Source organism: Gobius niger (genome assembly GCF_951799975.1).
Source record: "Gobius niger genome assembly, chromosome: 1".
NCBI lineage: Eukaryota > Metazoa > Chordata > Actinopteri > Gobiiformes > Gobiidae > Gobius > Gobius niger.
The window spans coordinates 22,713,357-22,733,013 of NC_136852.1; the positions used below are offsets into that span (position 1 = coordinate 22,713,357).

At 38.7% G+C, this 19,657-nt stretch overlaps 2 protein-coding genes and 1 long non-coding RNA gene across 6 annotated transcripts in view; 1 reads left to right on the forward strand and 2 right to left on the reverse strand.

Moving 5' to 3' along the window:
• The window catches only part of sorl1 (sortilin-related receptor, L(DLR class) A repeats containing), a 41,507-nt gene extending 34,730 nt beyond the window's left edge, over nt 1–6,777 (reverse strand). For all 4 annotated transcript variants that reach the window (XM_079579034.1, XM_079579032.1, XM_079579033.1 and 1 more), the window contains exon 1: nt 6,441–6,777. In XM_079579034.1, the coding sequence (XP_079435160.1) occupies nt 6,441–6,755 (315 nt within the window). In that variant the 5' untranslated portion in view covers nt 6,756–6,777. The remainder of the gene's footprint in view (nt 1–6,440) is intronic.
• Nucleotides 6,642–9,117, forward strand: LOC306979910. Its single transcript, XR_013793971.1, has 4 exons — nt 6,642–6,783; nt 7,730–7,832; nt 8,037–8,088; nt 8,900–9,117. It is a non-coding gene; the product is annotated as an uncharacterized lncRNA (long non-coding RNA).
• A 534-nt stretch (nt 9,118–9,651) lies between these two features.
• Nucleotides 9,652–12,315, reverse strand: LOC306967498 (carotenoid-cleaving dioxygenase, mitochondrial-like; the record flags this gene model as incomplete). The annotated part of the gene is made up of 10 exons (XM_079562573.1): nt 12,216–12,315; nt 12,013–12,128; nt 11,728–11,830; nt 11,503–11,631; nt 11,247–11,407; nt 10,993–11,160; nt 10,779–10,916; nt 10,074–10,256; nt 9,883–9,993; nt 9,652–9,768 (listed from the first exon to the last, which is right to left on the reverse strand). The coding sequence occupies exons 1-10, from the start codon at nt 12,271–12,273 to the stop codon at nt 9,652–9,654; spliced, it is 1,284 nt and encodes a 427-aa protein (XP_079418699.1). The 5' UTR covers nt 12,274–12,315.
• Nucleotides 12,316–19,657: the final 7,342 nt, after the last annotated feature.

Below are 19,657 nucleotides of genomic sequence, written 5' to 3' on the forward strand. Positions count from 1 at the left end.
AGCAGACAAACGTATATGACTGCACCACGACCCGCAAACCCGTAATACAATCATGTACTGAATTTATTTCGATTTTCTTGTAGCTAAAGTTTCAAATCAGCCAACATAACAAATCTACATCATGTTTACTCTGTCAAAAGAAAATCCTTGTAAATTAGGATTTGAGAAAAGATAAGACCTAGTTTGTCAAGTTATTGTTTTGAAGCAAAAACACAATGTGATGACTGATTGAAAGCATGTACTGTAAGTTGCATGATCAAACTCTTAACTCCAAATTCAACATGCACTATCTATAGTAGTTCCCCAGGCAGCTGCTCCTCCTCCCCATTTCCCTCACATCACGCCCCCCTCAGGGCTTCGGCTTAAGCCAGTAGTGATTCCAAAGCTGAGGTGATGCCGCAGTAAATCTCCGCATTTAAGGCGTCATTGGTCACAGCGGGTGTGGGCCAAAGGGGTGCTGAACGCAGCCTTCCAAAAATCTCAAAGGCAGCTATTACATATAGAACCAAGTAGCAAGAAACAATATTGACTGACTGTAAGGTGATTAATCCAGTGGAAATGAGAAGACCCTAAGCTTAAAGGCTGTCAGTGGTCTGTTTTATGGCGTCAAACACAAAGCATCTCTGTTAAAAGTCCTCCAAAGCTCTCCTCGGCAGAGTCGGTGTGGAACGCTGAGGTTTGGCTCGACGCTCCAGTCTGACAGCTGTGACCTTCCCCTGACCTCTACCACTCACTTTTAAGGGCTTCCACAAGCATTACACTGTCAGGCATGTGCACTTGTGGAAACCAGGCCATGTGGCTCGAGTCTGGTCTCTCTATGGAATAAAAACATGAATGCAACTTGGCTAACTAGCTTAAGCCAAGGAAGCAGTCCCTAGTGAGGTAAGTTCCACTGGCGTTACCTTATTTGACCTGGTAAATAAGGTAACGCCAGTGTACTCTTTCAAAAGAACAGAAATGATTACAGTTATGTTGCCGAAATAATTCTCAACATGACCACCAACATAGGGTCCACTTGGGAGACTATAGGTTGTATCTGAGGACTATGCATGGAAGCCCTAATTCCCTCTCCAATCCCAGCACTGTAGCACAGTCAGTACAGGGGTGTCTAAGTGTCACTGGGTTGTTCCTTCTCTGCTCATGTCCATCCATCTCCGTGACAGCTTTGTGGCCGTAGAGGAGTCAAGGGAGAAGAGGTGGAGCCTGAGCAGCACCGAAAGATGACAACCCCACATTTGCACATGCATAATGCATCACCATTTCAGCAGCTATAGTATCTACTATGACTCCCTCGTGTGACCAAGCAGACAGGAGCACGTTAAGGCAAAAAACAAATGTGAATCTCCATCTTTCTGTACAGCTTTTGTACAGGAGTCAGTGCTTACATTGGCATTGTTCCTGATTGTATCTATACAACAGATTTGATTTTCTTTTACAGGTCACAGGTGAGAACTCCTTATTATGGCAAGGAAACAAATCATGGTGTTATTCCCAAAACAAGGTTGCTGAAGATGTGCGACAAATCTAAAGGGGTAATATGTAGATTTAGCCCTGATCTGTCTCTAAAGCACAAGGAAGAAATGTGGAATTCACTGATTGGCTTTTGTTTATGTTATTTATATTTCCATCCTTTGTTTAGTATTACTCTCAGCACAGTACAGCCACATCGCTAAGAGAAGGCTACAGGTTTCGTACAGAAAGGTTACCGCAAAAGCTGCATTGATTCGATGTCTGACTTTGTTCAAAGGATTGAGGAAGATTAACCTGACCTGGCCTGACTCTGGTGAATGCAGAAGAAAGGTCAATTCCTCCCACAGCCACAGCAACAAACGCAAGACATTTACTTATAAAGCAACATCCTCCTCTGTATGGTACAAACACATTTCAATACAGAAAAAGAAAGTAACTCTGCTAGACTGCTACCCAACAACACAATCCCAGATGAGCAGTAAGAAGTAGATAAATAAATTGATGAATGAATAATGAAATCATGATGAAGCTGGCTCACAAATCTCATTGTCAGACCTACACCCTAGGATTAAATCTGATATAAAAGATACATATTTTTCAAGTTTTTAGTCAACTCTTACTTCTTCTTGCAGCATTATGTACCAAGTCTTACAAATATCTTATACCAGGAATTGTTTGACATGCAACTGATGCCCAAATGTAGGAAGGTATTTTAAGAATTTGAAGTATGTCTTCTTCTTCCATCTGAGATCTAAGATCCGCACATAACACATAGGGGAGAGCAGGGAGTTGGGACGCTCAGTGTTAAAGAGCTAATAAGCGAGACCCGGCTCAACTGAGAGGTCAACGCTCCCCTTGGACTGACCGGGACAAATCATCTGCAATCTTTTAAATTGAATTTATTCAGTTTCTGTTGAAAATTAAAGCCTCATGATTTAAAGGTCTCTACACATGGTTCTGGGGATTGTGCAGTCTTAGTATCGTGCCAAGATGTTGAAAGCCTCGGCAGTAAAGCTAAGAAATGTCTTATGTGGCCCAACCCTCCCCGCTCTCCCCTGCCGGTGATAGGCTGGCTTGTATTGGCAATGTTTTCTGTTGCTGAATTTTTTGACACACCTTATGTTTCCTATTTGGTAAACGTGCTCTAAAACATTTCAACACATAAAGACATACACTAGACCAAGATCGATTATGCCTAAACCAGTGATACGCCCAAATTTTCACTCCTTCAAGTACCATAATTATATATTTGTAACCAGCATTCTTAACAGTTAAACAAGAAAGGCACACATTGGTAAAAACAGAAAGCTAGATGGATAGCTCACTCTTGCCCCTCTCTTTGACTTTTATTTTCACGTCTGCGACTACTAGCAGAACCAAGGAGGATCAACACTTGGTACTGCTATGCCGAGGCAGTATGTTCCCCTCCGTTTCATCAGCTCCCTCTGAGTGTGCCATTATTCAGCAGCAGTAGGGCTGGAGGGCATCACGGCCAGGAGAGCGGTGGCGGCGCGACCCGTATCAAACAATGACATCATCTCTGCAGGACTGGCAGCCAATGAAGACTCCCTCCCAGACTGTTTATGCTGGCATCTGCTACAAGCCATTACTCAAGCCTGTCCATTCACTTCATTTATAAATTACAAGGGTTTAATTCAAATACATGTTGAGTAGATATCTGCGCAACATCTAAAAGGCCCCATTTGATCCTGAACTGACTTTTTGAGCTTTTGTTAGAACATACTGTACCTGCTAGAGGTGGGTTTTGTTTTAAGTTTTATTAGGTCATATTTAATCTGTCTCTTTCAAAACAAACACCATCCCACTCCATGATATCATAAGGTGGTGCTTTTCTGTGCTTTCAAAGACCTTCAAGGAACACAGTCTGATCATTTCAGTGCTTCGTCACCTCCATACAAACCATCAGTTCCAGCAGAGGGGAGCAGTTTGTAATCAGAAATGATGGCATGTAACTTTTACCCGCTCCAAACTATTCTTAGGTTAGAAGTAGAACATATGAATGCTAAACTGGTGTCATGAAGTAAGTGAATATAGTATTAAAACTTTCTTGGATACCAAAAAAAACTATGAAGAACTGACCACTCCTTAGTCTCATGTGAAACAAGCTTCAATGAGCTGCATCAGTGTCTTTTGAAAAGCAAATGCTGTTTTCCTCATGACCACATCAATCTTCGTCTCCATATTGTTGGTTCACACCTCGTTCCTCCTTGGACCACCACAACCAAGAAACACCCAAAAGAGATGCTGCTGTCGAGCCATCACAACCTAAACTCACTCCCGTGAAATCCAATCCTTTTTTCACTATGAAGGTAAAAAGTTAGCAGCATGAGTGAACAAATATAACAGGATAGTTCAACTGTCAGTGGTCATTTATGCTTGATCTCGCAATGTAAATATTATAGCTAGCTTAGAGTTAAATGAAAGGTGGAAAATAAACCAATGCCACCTTCATGGGAGTAAGGTAAGAGTAATTAACCATAAACGTCTCCTAGATTATGGAGCTAAAAGTCAATATATGTCAGAAAGTAAGGTCAGGAGTTTAGAGGAGCAAAGCATCACGGTCAGCAAGTTAACTTTGAAGAACTGGCCTCAGGCATCAGCAGCAAAGATACATTTTGGAGAGCTTTGGGACTCTGTACTTCGGCTCCAAAAATGCTCGCCCCGGACAGGAGGGGAGTCATGTGTGATAGATGGGACAACAAACATCAGTTATTATGAGCTATTTACAGCAACATGTTCAGCTGCAAGACGTCAAGATAAAGTATAGTCAACTGTTGGTGGTTATAAACTCCAGTACAACAGGCCACTTTGCTATTTAAACAATATTGCTCACAAATACTTGGAAACGGGCAGCAGCAGAATACAATGGCTAGTCAGTAGTATCCAGGGTCGGACTCAGAGGTGGGGAAATATCTCTGCCGCAGTAGCTGACTGGCTATAGCACTCTCACCAGGGCTTGGGCTGGAAATTGAATTAACGCCAAACTGCGCTGTGGGATCTGTCTGAGGAGTTTGCATGAGTTTGCATCAGGTAAACCACAACATCCCAGACAGGGGCCACATCAGATAGATTATTTCGCTACTGTCCCCTCTGTCTGCTTGTGTTCATTTGAAGAAAATTGACAGGCAAACAGGTCACTTCCCTTTTGTCGTTGTTGCACCTGTTAGCCCTGTCTGTTTTCCCTACAGAATAAAATGAAGAAAGCTGTGTATGCTCAGGATATAGTAGATCTGTAAAATAAAAAAAAGAGATAATCCAGTGCTGTCAAACCATGCAGAGGAGTGACAGTCATCAGTGAGTCACATTGGGATAACAAACAGTTCTGAATCTCCACAATGACACAGCAAAAAGGATATCTTGGGTTGTTGCACTATTTGTAATGTATGTTTCAAAAACAGCATTTGGTTCACTGTGCATATTTTCAACATGTGCAGAAGCATTAACATTTGAGGGACGACAGTAAAGTAAAAAAAAAAAAAAAAGAATTTCATGCCTTTAACAAATAGAGGACTGAAATAAAGGGCTAGTGGGTTAAAACGGGACCATGGAGACTCAGTCATTTAGTTTTTCCACAAGGATATGATGTAAAACTTAAGAATGACAGTTTTTGTTTGATTGTGATTAATTATGCAACCTTATGTCTTATATTTTGCCTTACAACTATGCATCTGATTAAGTATGCAAACTGTGCTCTCCTCAAACAGGCCTGTTATCAACAATTACCACGTGCTTGGTCTTATTTTCCCTTTCAGACCCTTAGCTGGGATAAGTAAAACACACAAACAAACACTGGACAACTTAAGCACTTAATAACAATAACGACATGAAACCTGATCTGTGTCTCCCAAGGGCCATTTGTGCCGTTTGTTTGGTCAGTGTCATCGCCGTGAGTAGAAAGGGGAGGTGTCTTCTGTCTTCAGGGTAAATGTCCATCTGCATTTATTTACAATTGTGCAGCATTTGCAGGAATTCTAATGGACTGATGGGGTGACACAGTGGCATGTGGCTACAAGATTACCTCTCGATTCCCTTTAATGGTCCTTTTGTGTTGAAATGGCCTATACTTTGTAAGGCTGGACAATTATTCACAATCAAATCACAATTTGAGTGTTCATTGCAAAGATTCTAATGTTTATAATATGTTACATACATTAGAACATACAACAGAAAAGAAAGTTTTTGTTTCATTCGTTTAGCACTCCATAATTCAGTCTTCACACAAATTTCTTAGACATGTGACAAAAAAGTGCACCGTGAGCAGAATATTATTGTAAAACATAAATTACAAATCTAATTACATGGATTAATAAACGTTTAGTCATCGAATTTTAGATGAGTTTTTTCCCATCTTGAATCTGGTCATTTAGGCCTAATCTACAATACTTTGTAAACAGTGTTTGTTATGTGCACCTGGCTCTATTTGCTGGTTTCACAATTTCACTATAGTGAGGGTAATTATCAACTGTGCATGTTTACACCAAGCATATGTGATTGGCTCAGTTCTCTCAAAATCTTAGTAAAACAGCATCAGCATTGTCGTTATTTTGGACAAAATGTTATTTTATTTTATTTCAAAATACTTAAGGTATTGCTCATATAGTGCCTTCTTGTCTATAGGCAAGTAATAACAAGAGAAAGAAACAACAGGGCCATTTGTCTGTCACCTGGCTGTCCTTCATGTGAAAACTGACTGCTCATTGTTGCCTTGTTTGTTTTTAATTCTAATTCTAAAGGTTTTCTCAGAGAATAGAGAAGTTTAGTTTCATCATGGTCCAAGCAAATCTACAGCTGAGTGTTCAAAGGGAGAGAAACCATGCCACTTGGATAACAATGTGGCTTGTATAATTCCTGCACGGCATCCCTCTCAGTGTCCACCATCAGAGCAGGTCAGGCAGAGCTGATGTGCATTGAGCGGGAAGAGCCTGCAGAGTTGCATCACATTACATTACCTGGCCGTACACCTTGGGCATGGTCGAGTCTCCGGTACTCCTCCGAGTCCGATGGTGCGGTAAAGCGTCCGAGACTGAGCCGCCTTCGGTGACACCTCGAGCGGCCAGGCGCAGCGGTGGAGCCGCGGCGCCTCCTCCATCACCGTCCGCTAAATCCACATTTGCGTTTATCCAGTGAAAGCCTCTATTCTGTGGAAGCATGTAGGGCTGCTCTGAGTGAAGATGAAGCGTCGACGCATTTAATCCAACAATCGAGAGGACTAATAGACACAAGCGAAAACAGGACTGCATCTTGTCCGCCCGTAATTTCGCCATGTTTGTGTACGTTTGGCTGCTGTAGATGGTAAGACTGAAGAGCTCCTTCTACCGGTGGCACCGCTGCCCTGCTCTGCTCTTCACAGGCCATGTGAGCGGCGGAACTTTGAATTTTTCCTTTACTAATTCCAATAACATATCTTTAAACTGGATGGGCATTCATAAAATACATTTCTTTGAACACATGACTATTCATTCATTTATAACCATTCGTTTTTTTATATGAATTATTGGATTGAAAATACTAATGGGATGAAAGATAATGTGTGCCTTATCTCTTTATAGTTAACAAGTAAAGAGAAATGCTATAATACAGGTAGCTAATTATTCCACAATATTTCTCTACCGCTTGCTTTTGCGAACCATAGACATAATAATAATAATCCGTCAGCCAGGATGCCAAGTTGTAGACACATTGCCTACGTTTAAAACTCCGACCGCTCCTGAAGGCATCTTCAGTTAACTGATCTGTGGAATTTACTGAGTAACCACATGTTAATGACAAACTTCGATTTATTGACGGCAAATAAGCTTAACTTCTGTGCAAAGTATTATTATTCTTGCAAAACTTCAACAGAGCACACATTGTAAGTATATGACAGCTAATATTTATTGACATCTGAACGTTAATTTTACTGCACATAACGTTAAACGTTAGCTAACGTTAACTAACTGCTTTAACTAACGTACATTTACGAAATGTTACAATGTTTCTTGAATGTTGAACCAAATTGAAACTATTTTGTCTTGAATTAAGACCATTAATATTTATTTTTTTGGCGTTTTCGTGAATCTACAACTATTACTCTACGTTATTCCCTTTTTTTTTATGTGATTTGCAGCAATTTTGAGGCACCAAGCTGAAAGCACCAGGAAGTAGAGGGCTCAAAGAGCATCAAGAGGCAAGTCAACTGTTTAGATCTATGCACAGAACTGAAGTGACAAAGTCATCACAAAGTCACTTGTCACTTTAGATGGAGCCTTCACCGTCTGCTGAAGACAATTCACCCCCTAAAAAGAAAACCTTTATGGAAGCTAAACTGGATCCTGCACGTTTATTCAAAGCTGCTACTGCAGGTCAGTAACACCATTCTCAATGTAAAAGGTAACAACAGACAAACAAGTAGTTTTTCATCTGGCTCAATATTTCCATGTGTTATATGCATCATATATTTCTTTTCCAAAAGGACTTTTGCACTGAGTTATACATGTGTTGTGACTGTGAGCCTTTGTTGAGATGTAAATTCATACTGAAATATAACCCAACTCTTTTTTACTTAGATGCAAGCAGAGAGATCAATGGACTGTTTGCAAAATTTGCTGATGTTTTAAGGTAGGTTGCACAATCTTTTCACAATTTTGGAGCAGATTTTTGGAATAGATTATTAGACGTCATCGCTGACCTGTGTGTGTCTGTGCATTTGCTCATGTTGTGTCTGTGCTGGATGTGTGTTGCATAGTCAATCTTTCTTTCATTCATTTTATTTGGTTGTTTTTTTCTTTCTTTTTTTCATCTTTGCAAATACAGAACAATATATATAATTGTATGCATTGCATATACATATTCACTGCAATGTAGTAATATTCACCAACATTTAAAGAATGATACACAAAGCTACATAAACAAAATGAATAATGAAAAAATACAATACACAGTATTTCATAATACCTACCCATTCCACCCTCCTTCCCCGGGTTTCCCTCCCTCTGCCCTGAACACCAAAACAGTCCCAACCCCCCTCCTATCACACAATCAGACATACCCATGTACACCCACGCATACACTCACATCTGTTGCAACCTTTTCAGGATCAATTTTTGAAATATTTTCACTTTTTTTTTTGTCTTTGGACAAGGCCACATCAAATGAACATATGTACCTGTTACATTACACTTTTTGCAGGTGAACAGTTCCTATCATATTTGCTACGTTGGTACGGAGTTCTTTGCAACTTATGTATTACCTTAAATTGAATTTCTTGTGTTAAGCATGACAGATTTCCATTGTTCATCTGTAGTTTTAGTATTAAGATCATATTCCCATGATCTCCTGCTATTCTGTGTATTTAGACCATCTAATGCATCGTCAATCTCAACATCCTTATTTAATTGCATTGAATACTGCAGTGTTTTGTTTGTTGCAGTGAGAAGGCAGCCACTGACACTTCCATGAACCAGGAGCTGGAGGGCATTTTGAACGAAGCTAGGAACCTGGAGGCTCACCTGCTTCAAAAGAAAAACCACCTTAAGCAGACGCTGGCTCTGATTTCTGATAAACTCAATAGTCATGAAGGGTAGTCTGCAACAAAATTCATCCAAATTTACTTTTCGTTACTGGTGCCATCTTTTTGCATTGTGAAGATATGAATTAATTCATAGATTAATTAATAGATTACATATTTAATTGATATATATGTTTATTACAATTTGACCATCTATTGTAATAAGTAATAAACAGATGCATTATCAGTGTGATTCACTAAGTTCATTTTTATACTTTCTTAGAAAGTATAGTGTATATTGCAATCAGCTGGCATTATACACTACATGCATCTAACAGGACAGCCAGTGGCCAATTCTTTTTGTAGTACAAAGAGAAAGTCCAAATGCCGTCTATAATTGTCTATGCTCTGAAATATATATGTGCTTAAACAAACAAAGTGCTAAAATGATGATTTACCCATGGGTTCATTCATTTATGGCTATCTTCTCAGGAGTAAGGCTCATTTCATAGTTTACACATTCCCTTCATTTTAGTAAAAAAAATAACATTATTACTGCAATACATTACAAAACAACACATACAATATACAATGACTACTAAGAAAAAGAACATTGCTGAATATAATCACATGTTTACATTGCATTGTTTACTTTGCATTTATCTGTGAAACATTTATGCTTTGTTGTTAAATGTGCCATGAAAACCATAGGGGATGTTGACTGGGACCTCCGCTCTGCCCAGCTCCTCGAATGTCTGTGCATCAAGCACCAGAAGGAATGTGCTCTTGTCCTTTAGGAGAAAAAGAACACGCTCGGAAATCAATTACTGTATTCATCCGGATTAAATAGGTCTTTTTACTCTAAACGAACCAATAACTCAAAACCATAAATAATTCCAACTGACCTCATTCGGAGTGATCACTACAGACAGAATGACACCATCGTCCTCCGCCGTGGCATTTGGGGAAGGTACAAAGATTGGTTCAGACGGGTACTGATCGGGTTTCTCCCACACCTTAAAGAAAAAAAAAAGCGTAAGTAATGAACGCAATCTATACATTCCCTTCATTTTAAAACTAGTCAATTTGAAACTACCTTCATCTGCTTCCCCTGCAGGTCCATCTTGATGAGGGTGTCGCCCACTAAGTGCCTGAAGCCACAGCCGTAGAAGTAGCGGTATGGCCGGGTGTTGTATTGGCCATAATTGATCTGAGGGAACTCCAGGCCTCCATACTCATGCAGTTCTTCTCCGTGCAAGTCCTCGTGAGTACAAAACACCTGCATAACACAAATCCAATCTCTTAGGTATGTAGTGTTTCCCATTAATAGAGAGAATGCCCTCTCAATTTGCTGGACCATATTATAAAAGTGGACAATAACAATACCTTTGTTTCATATTGCATTTTTTCCAGTCACTTTTACGGCTTTATGCATTATTCAATTTTCTCACACTGGGGTGGTAAGCTTCTACTGTAGCCACAGCTGCCCTGGGGCAGACTGATGGATGCAAGGCTACCAATCCGTGCTTAACCCCGCCCTCTCTATCAGTCATATCTAATTCATATACAGTTTGTGAGTGTCATGCTGTCTTGTCCAAAAACAGAATGGATTGGTAAGTGCAAAGATCGAACCAACGAGCTTTCGGTCGGTGGACAAATGGTCTAACCATTGAGCCATCGCCGCCCCAACTACAAATAACAAACAATATTGTCACTAAATTAAAGTGAAAAATGTCCTTCTATGGTCAAAATACTGATGAGAGCTATTTGAGTGTAATTACAAAATGATGGCGAAGATTACCTTGTCTTTAGAAGTCCTAATGCAGGTTGCGGTGCTGCCAGGAAGTTTGTTCAAATTCTTGTCATAGGGGGTGTTTTTGTCTATGTTGAGAGGAATAACAATTCTCCTTGGGAAATTTCTGCTAAGTGTATTATATACCTACAGAGAAAGACAGGCTTTTAGCAAGATAAAACGTCAGTGTGTAATCAAATGAGCTATGGGGAAAAGGCCAAACCTCATCGAGGGCCTCTCCACTTTTGCGAAGGTTCTGCACATTATAGTTAGTGATTGCGTTGCCATCGTCGGAAACACACATATCCACAATTAAAAAGCCGTCTTGCTCGTACGCATTGATCTGATGTAAGGTGCACATAGCGTCGGCCAGGTATTTGACGGAGCTGACCTAGAATTTGAAAAACAAGACCTGCTATTATTTGTGTTTTAGATTGAAATATTAAAATATAAACATAACAGCGGGTATAATATTACCTCGCCAGTTTGTTTGTTGATCAAGTGGAAGATGGTGTTGAGCTTTGGGTCCCAGTAAAAGCTGTCACTGATGCTGCTTCCTGTCAGCTTTCCGGTCACTATCGTCATTAGGTCCATCTTCACAGGCTGCTCAATGAACACCACATAGTTCTCTGACATGGCTGTTTTAAAGAGGTAAAGACAAAGTCATATTGTTTTATTCATAGGGCATGATCTGTTATTCTTGTTTGGCAGAATACTGTAAAACTTGACTCACCAAAGCTGTGGTAGTAGGAAGGTCTGCTCTTGTCCTTTGAGGGAATCGAGCATAGGACTGTGGCGCCCTCTAGAGTTTCATCCTCGTTCGTCTTTGTTGGAGGGACTCGGATGATGTTGTAATGTGCTCCTGTAAACGAGCCAAGACACTACTTATGACAGCTGTTCAATCATGTAACAGATTCAGGAGTCTGTGAGAAGACAGTGAAAGAAGTAAAGTAACTACCTTTTGGTGAGTAGGAATTCCCCATGTTGTAAGTGGTGCCATCAGGCTCAGTGTGAGGGTGCGCAGTCGCCCCATTTACAGCAATAAATTTGCTCCAGTCCACCTACAAGAAAACATGACGGAAATATTTCCTGTGATGCACATTTTAAAAATCACATATCGGCTTTGATTGTTCTAAAAGTGAGAGTAATGCTAAGATATACAGTAGCTCTTGCTATCATTCGTGTTTATGAATTTATGTCTACACACGTTGGCCCAACTCCAGTAAACCAAATCCACCTTTACCTTTTTGACGGACTCCAGTGTCTCCGGATCCACCTTGTGCATAAAGTTGGTTTCTGTGCTCACATAATAATCGCCTTTATAGGTCATAAAATTCACATTGCCATTGTCAGTAGCCTCTGTGGAAGTCATAAGACATAGGCAAGTTAAAGATTTGAAATCCAACACCCTTTCTTCTTGATGTAGATGTTAGGTGAGTTGCATACTTGGAAGTTCAAATCGAGACAAGAAGCGCTGGAAGAAGTTTTTACAGGGATCTGGCATAGTCAGAGTCCCAAATTCGGACACTGCTATGCGGCTGGTTTCCTTGTTGACCTGGTAACTGCTACTAGACAAGAATCTGCTTTTGTACATCACTTGGCCATTGGCAATTTTGAACTGATGCAGAAGAGCCATACCATCAAACCAGTGATTAAACCTGATGCAAAAGAGTAATAAGTATATTTTCTTGATTTGTACTCCTTGTTTATGAATATGCCTAGTTTTAAAATGACTTACTTATGGTTCCCAATCTCAAACTTCCCTGGTCCATTTCTGAGGAAGTTTCCATTAACCCAATTTGGTATTTTGCCGATGATGTTGGTTTCAATGGGCTCAGGGGTCTCCTCAACTGAGCGCACAATCTTTTCAATACAGGGCAGGCCATGCACGTCGGTAAAGTGGTGGTTACCCTGTTTTGTAGACTTCGACACTTTATGCTCTGTAGAGAAAATTAGTTTTTATGAATGTTCAAAAATTACTTGAAATCAATACAACAATGCAAATACTTTACCTGCAGCATTCCTTTTTCGTTCCATTATGTCCATGGCTGTTACTATGTCTTGTTGTAAAGATAAGAGACCCTCTTTGCGCTCTGTCTGGTCTGCCGGGCTCGCTCACTGGTTTTATAGTCTCTTGCTTGCTGTACGCCCTAATCCAGCATGATAAGTGCCTTTCATGCTTATGCAACTATTCAAAAAGCAGCACTTTATGAACAAAAGATAAACAAGCGGTAACTTATTCACAGAGATACAGAAATCAGCAAAAGTACAAATCAATAACAACACGCTAATTACTCGGTTTGTGTGGTTTTGGAAAATAAAAAAATAACTTGTTATGGCAAAACATCTAGAGCAGTGGTTCTCAAACTTTTCACACCAGGTTCTACCTCTAAAATATAATATATTATTTGACCTTTCAACTATTACCTCATAGAATGTTTGAGAACCACAAGGTCTAGACCATGATCAAATTAGGCCCAAACCAGGCCTAAATTAGACATTAATTGGACTAAATAATGTCTAAAACATGGGCAACCCATGTCTTAAACAGAAACAACAAAACACCTGACTTACATTTTTTTTCTAAAGTAGAAAGTAGAGATTTTATTTTGTTAACTGGGATTTTTTTAACACAAAAATGTTTTCTCCCTTGATAGTTGTAGTATATTTAGATTAGTTTCAGATAAAAATGTTTACCGCATTTATTAATTTCAAAGTGTGCATTGAATTGGTTTGTAGTTGGTTCTAAACTAAACAATAATATTCAGACGATGAAATGAGGATTGTTTGTGTGATCAGATTCTTTTAACAAGTTGAAAATTTTGCCTTCTGAATTTCCAGTATGCAATCACTTGGGAAGTATGTCATACAATGTACATAACTGACACAAGAACCTGCCTCATCTGCTGTAACGGGTCTTATCAGTCGTATCATAACTGTAGGATACGTGTCATAGGTGGAGATTTGTAGGTCAACTGATTCAGGTAAAGGCCAGAAGTCATGCTCACCTTCAGATGAACTCACTTGCTGATTAAACTGTTAACTGCACCACATTTTGTTACATATAAATAATAATAATAATAAAAAAATATATATATGATAAGAACCGTGTCCTTCCAGAATTTATGCATCAGCTTTAGTCAGTGCTAAGTTGGCTGGTGGTGGCCCCTTAAAAATTAACAAATGACATTGTCAATGAATTCAGCATGGATTGGAAAATCTCTCTGACCCCTCGCCGTACCAGACTACTGATTTGATAAGTTAAGTAAGATGTGTATCTAGTGCCACTTCTTTCTTTTATACACTTCCAAAATACAGTGCAATATTAATAGAAAATAAAAGTTACCAATGTCATTATTATGTAAGATGTTATTTGGAAATTAGAGAAAAAGCCAGTCACTATTGACCATGGATGGTGGTTTCAAAAAATAGTGGTTATTTGACAGGATGAGCTTTAGGCAATGCTTGTCAAAGACTGTTTAACAGAGACTTAAAATGTGGTTTATTGCTCTAATTATTTGTATCTTAGCCCCCAGCGTAGATGGTATCAGCAACTTATGACTTTTTGTAAACAAAGAACCGGCATCTTCTCATTTTCCCATATATATTTTTAGACCGTATGCAAATATACTTAATGAAGTTTGAAGTATAAACTTTTTATTTTTAGTGTGGCATTTAAAGTTGCACATATTTCTACTTGCTCTGATTTATTTAATTGTGTAAACCAATCATCTTTATATATGTTGTAGTCATATAGCTTACTATTGATATCAAGTAATGACAAAGGCAAGGCATAGACATCCAAACTGCCTATGATATGTATTAAATCAGTATGTTCATGAATGTTGTGTAATAAAAATGCCTTGACGTAAGCATTTACTGTGTACACTCGCGGTCCCCCTCCCCTGCTATAACCCATAGGTGTCGTTTTGCTGTACTGCACAAAAATAAAACTCTGCTGTGCTTTTATGGCTTCAGGAAACGATAGGTCTGAGAGCACCGACAGTTCAGCGGCGTGTTCAGCACTGTTTGACTTTTCTGTGACTTGCTTTATGGGCGCCCATATCTAAATAGATATGTATGGTATATAGTAAGCTATTACCACTGTTTGACAGATATGTTACGCAACACATCAATTTAGCACAATACATCTAACTGCACTGTGGACATGCCAAGCCTTTAAGAATTGTGCTTTTTATGGAATGCTTTATGCTAGCCAGTCCCAAAGTGGGGTTCGGGGACCTCAGAGGCACTTCAGGGAAGCCTAGGTTGTCCCCACGTCATTTACATAGAAATGAATGGGTTTGACCTTTATGTGTATTTGTTTTATTATAATGAATTACGTTTTTAATAATATTTGGTATTACATATTTAGCCTCTAATCAGTGTTTGCTAATTATTATGTAAAATAATGAGAAATGTATGATAAAAAAAAAACATTTCATATTCTTTGAAGAGTGAATTCATACTATTGGGGTGCTCTGTGGGATCTTGGGGGTCGCGATGTGCTGTACTTTGGTAAGGGCTGCCCTGTGCCAAATTGCCAGTCCGGAACAGTGCGAGATCATGTTGGTAAAGCAAAGCAGCTATACCAGTCAGTGGTAGTTGTAATTTAAAGTGACAGTCTGTAAGTTTGCAAAGTGAGGAGAGATAGAGTGAATTTGAAAGTAAACAATCAAATCCGTCCTCCAGAAAGCCCTTCTTAGTTCGCAAAATGAGGAGAGCAGGAACCGAAATTTTAAAAAGTCAACAACATATCTGTTACTTACTTACTTAATTACTTACTTTGCATCAAAATGAAAGACCAGGTGGTTCGATTTGGCACATTTTATAAAATTTGTAAAACATTTAGACTTCCAGACTATCACTTTAACATACTGGTATCAATGTACACATTTAAAATACTGAAGTTAACATTTTCAATTTCCTACAAATTATCCGCCTTTTTTTTTTTTTTTTTTTTTTTACAAGAACTGTTTCCTTGTTGAATAGCCTAATCATTGAAGCTGTGGATATGACCATTCTCAGTCATTCTCACTGTCATTTTGGTTGGCAAATCAGCCGTTTGGAACTCCACTTTGCAACTCTCTGTCCACCACTACAGAGTTATTAAAAGTCCATTCATTGGAGGTTCAACTTCCATTTTAATTTATATTTAAATAGGCACAGTTCTAAACAGCTGTTTGCCAACCAAAAGTCACATGTATGGAGTTGGCACAAAAGTTTTGTCTTGAACAAACCGTGAGGGTTTTGGTGCTAAGGGGATCAAAAATAACATTGTAAGTAGATGTTACAATGCAAACAACAAACATCGCAGAATCTTTGGTGTCCCACGTTTGGTTACGGAGCATATCACCAAAATTCATATAAGCATCTTCCTTGCAGGCAGTGTCTTAAAAAAAAACAAGAGCATCAACTTCTCGGTTTTCACTTCCTGTTCATTTTGTCCGGAACGTGGAGGTGTCTGTCTGTTATATTTACTTCAATGGTCTGTCCGCGCTCAAACATCACACGCGCGCTGTCACTTCAATGAGCCAAGCACCAGCGCGGGACTCCTGAAGGAAAGGTTGTATCCTATGGCTTCGTATAAATATGTTAACCATCCACGCGCTTTTATTGGGTTGTTAAACGCGGATTTGACCCGCACAGGAACGCAGTTTGGAGTCGGATCTTCTATCAATTCTAGATGCAAATTTATGTGAATAATCAGAATTATTCACTTAATAATTCTGATTTTTATGTGAATAATTCTGATTATTATGTGAATAATAATCGTTTTTGAACGAACCACAAAACGCGTTAACTTTTGATCGTTCGTTCGTCTATGTCGCCATCACTTGGCGAGGCTCAGTTTGGTGCAGACCGAGCTTAATCCTGATTTAAAGATTTCGCTGAATTGAATGATCGGCAATTGGAAAAAACGAATCCGAACAATTCCCTAATCTTTACTAATCTTTACTGGCCAATTTAAGCGCCCTGTCAGTTGATGCAATGAAAAAGAATAGGTAGCGTTCATGATTTAGAATGTGCTGATGGCATAATGTCAGATGGAGGGCAGGGCCAATATAACTCTATGGGAGAAATACAGTTTTTCTAAGAAATCTCAAAAACTAAAATTGACAAATGTTTTTCCTCTTCAGTGTTTGATCGTGATTGGACTCACAAACCTGTGATATTATTTCTATGTCTGAAAGTCCTTTTTATTGGACAACATCACACTCATGTTTTCGCATATTCTCACCACTTTGTGACGTTTTTCGGAGAAAATAATTGGACATTAGTTCATATGTGCTGACAGAGGAGATAATGAACTTTGTGTCCAGTAATGACTGAGATATGAGCCAAAAAACAAAGACATAAAAATATATGTATTTTGTCAGTTACCACTGTTACCATAGTTACCGTCAGTTGCCCTCCACCCCAATTTTAAACTATAGGCTCTTTAGAATGTTGTGATGTCACGTGAACGCTACCTATTGTCAGTTTGGTTTGGTACTAGGGCTGAAAGATATATCGTTATCATATTGATATCGAGATATGAACATTCAAAATGTTCAAACCGAAAAAGCAAGATACAAACAATATAGATTTTCATCAATAAATCTGCACTCTTTTGTATTGTGATTTGATTTTTCCAGAAAAATGCTTTGTTTTCACCTAACCCGTATCGCATCGATATCTGGCATGCGTCCATATCATTCAGCCCTAGTTGGTACCTCAACATATTCTTGTTGGCCTTTTGTTGACTTGCGGAAACATATGTAATGTTTGTTTTTTCAGTGTTTTTTTGTTTTTGTTTTTTACAGAGTTTTAACTCATGGCTGATGTCTGTTCTGCTCTTACATTTGCGGGAATACATGGTGATGCTTTCTGTTTTGTAGGTAAGACTAAAAATACATTCTGACATATATAATATATATATATACTGATATATAATTATATTTTTTTTAATGTACTTTTTTTGTGTAGGTGAGTTTACTGAAGATGAAGTGGGTAAGCCAAAAGCCAATTGTTTTAGATTGAAGTGGTGATGTAACATTTATTAAATGTTATCCTCTTGTTTATTTTTTTACAGATACGGACACATTTGAATTGTCAAAGACGTGGAAGCGTTTGATCCGGTGTCATAATGATAGTTTTTTGATTTTTAATGAGGCTGAGGCTAAGTTTGATCAGAAAGAACTCACTGAAGCACACACAAGCTCAGGTAGGCATTATTCATGTAACTTCAAATTTAAGAGATACTTTCCATATATTTATATTTCTGTTTTTGTTGTAGACGGATATAAACTGAACCTCAACATTTATAAAGATGTAAGCTCAAATGCACACATTGGTAAGGCTGTGATACTGTATGCTCTCCAAGGTGATAAAAAGTATGCAGCAGTCTGCAAAAATGACACAGAAGTTTGTCCGGAAGAAATACAGGTGAAGTCCCCATACTTTACCAGTCCTACATCCATAAAAAACTTTGATCTGTATCTAGTAAAATTTACTTTTCCTTTGTACAGCTTGATGGGCCTATAGAAGGCAGTGAACATGAAGCTGTGTTTTTCATGATTCATGATAAGTCAACAAACACGTACAAGTTCAAGTCCTCGCGGTACCAACAAAAAGTGCTGGGATTTGGTGGTCCATCAGATTCTGAACTGAAGTTGATGTTATGCCCCGATGATGGAGACAGCGAACAGGAGAATTTTTCTTTTTAAAATTGAATCAAAGAATATCTAAAAATAACTCACTCAAAGAACTAGCTTCAACTTAAAGAAATGAAAAGCAGGAAGTCATATTGGGTATTACATAAACATACTGTAACTGAAGAACTTCAGAATAGGAAGTTAAGGAAAGGACTTTGTTGGTGTAGTGTCTTTCACAGACATGGCCACAAAGTCTGTGAACTGGTATGGCTGCCCCTGGTATTTGTGTGGCACAACCAATGGTCTGGCCAGCACTGTTAATTTTGTCGACTAAAATATTTAGTCAACATATTAAATTAACAGTTTTTCATGAGACAAAATATAAATATAATGTCCAGATATTATCGTTGACTAAGATATAACTAAATAAAAATGAAAAGAAGAAACTAAAATCATCCAAACTTCCAATGACCGTTTGAAAGGGCCTTCGATCATTTAAATTCTCTGCCAAAGGAACAGCTCTGAGCTTTGTTTCTTGTGGGAGAAACTCCATGAAGCAGAGAACCTTGATTAAATATGATCATAATAAATATTATAACTGCAATGTCGACTAAATTTGACTTACATTGAAGAGATTTTTAAATCTCAACTAAAATGAAAGAACAAACATTTTTGTTAAAATTAACCCTGCTGGCCAGCAACGTGGTCTGGTAGAACAGAGCTGCACAAAACAAGTTCAAATTTCAACCAGTTGAGAATTAAGTGAACTTCTCCACAACTTAAGAAACAGTTTTCATTTACAGATAACATGTTATAACCAGGAGGACTAAGGATATCGCGTTATGCCCATAAATGGTTCCCTCTGTGTCCCTAACATCGGTTAAGGACACGGGGTGAAGAGATGGATGCCAAATTGGTTTTGCAAGAAACTGTTTCCTTGTTGGATGTGTCATGATTGGTCTATTGTTCCCCTGTTTTTGTATGTTGTCTTTGGTCTAGTCCTGTTTTATTTTTACATGTGTGATTTTGCTTTGCTTCCCTTGAGTTAATTCTGCCCTGATGTGTTACACCTGTGCCCCTTTTGAGTTTTGTCATCTTTGGATTTTGTTATTTTGGTTTTTGTCCTTTATTAAACATCACCAGTTTTGCTGCAGTCCTGCATTTTGGGTTTTATTTCCTCACCCCACCTCAAACCATGACAGGATAATTCACAGACCTACCTTCTTTGGCAAAGGTTTTGTCTTATACAAA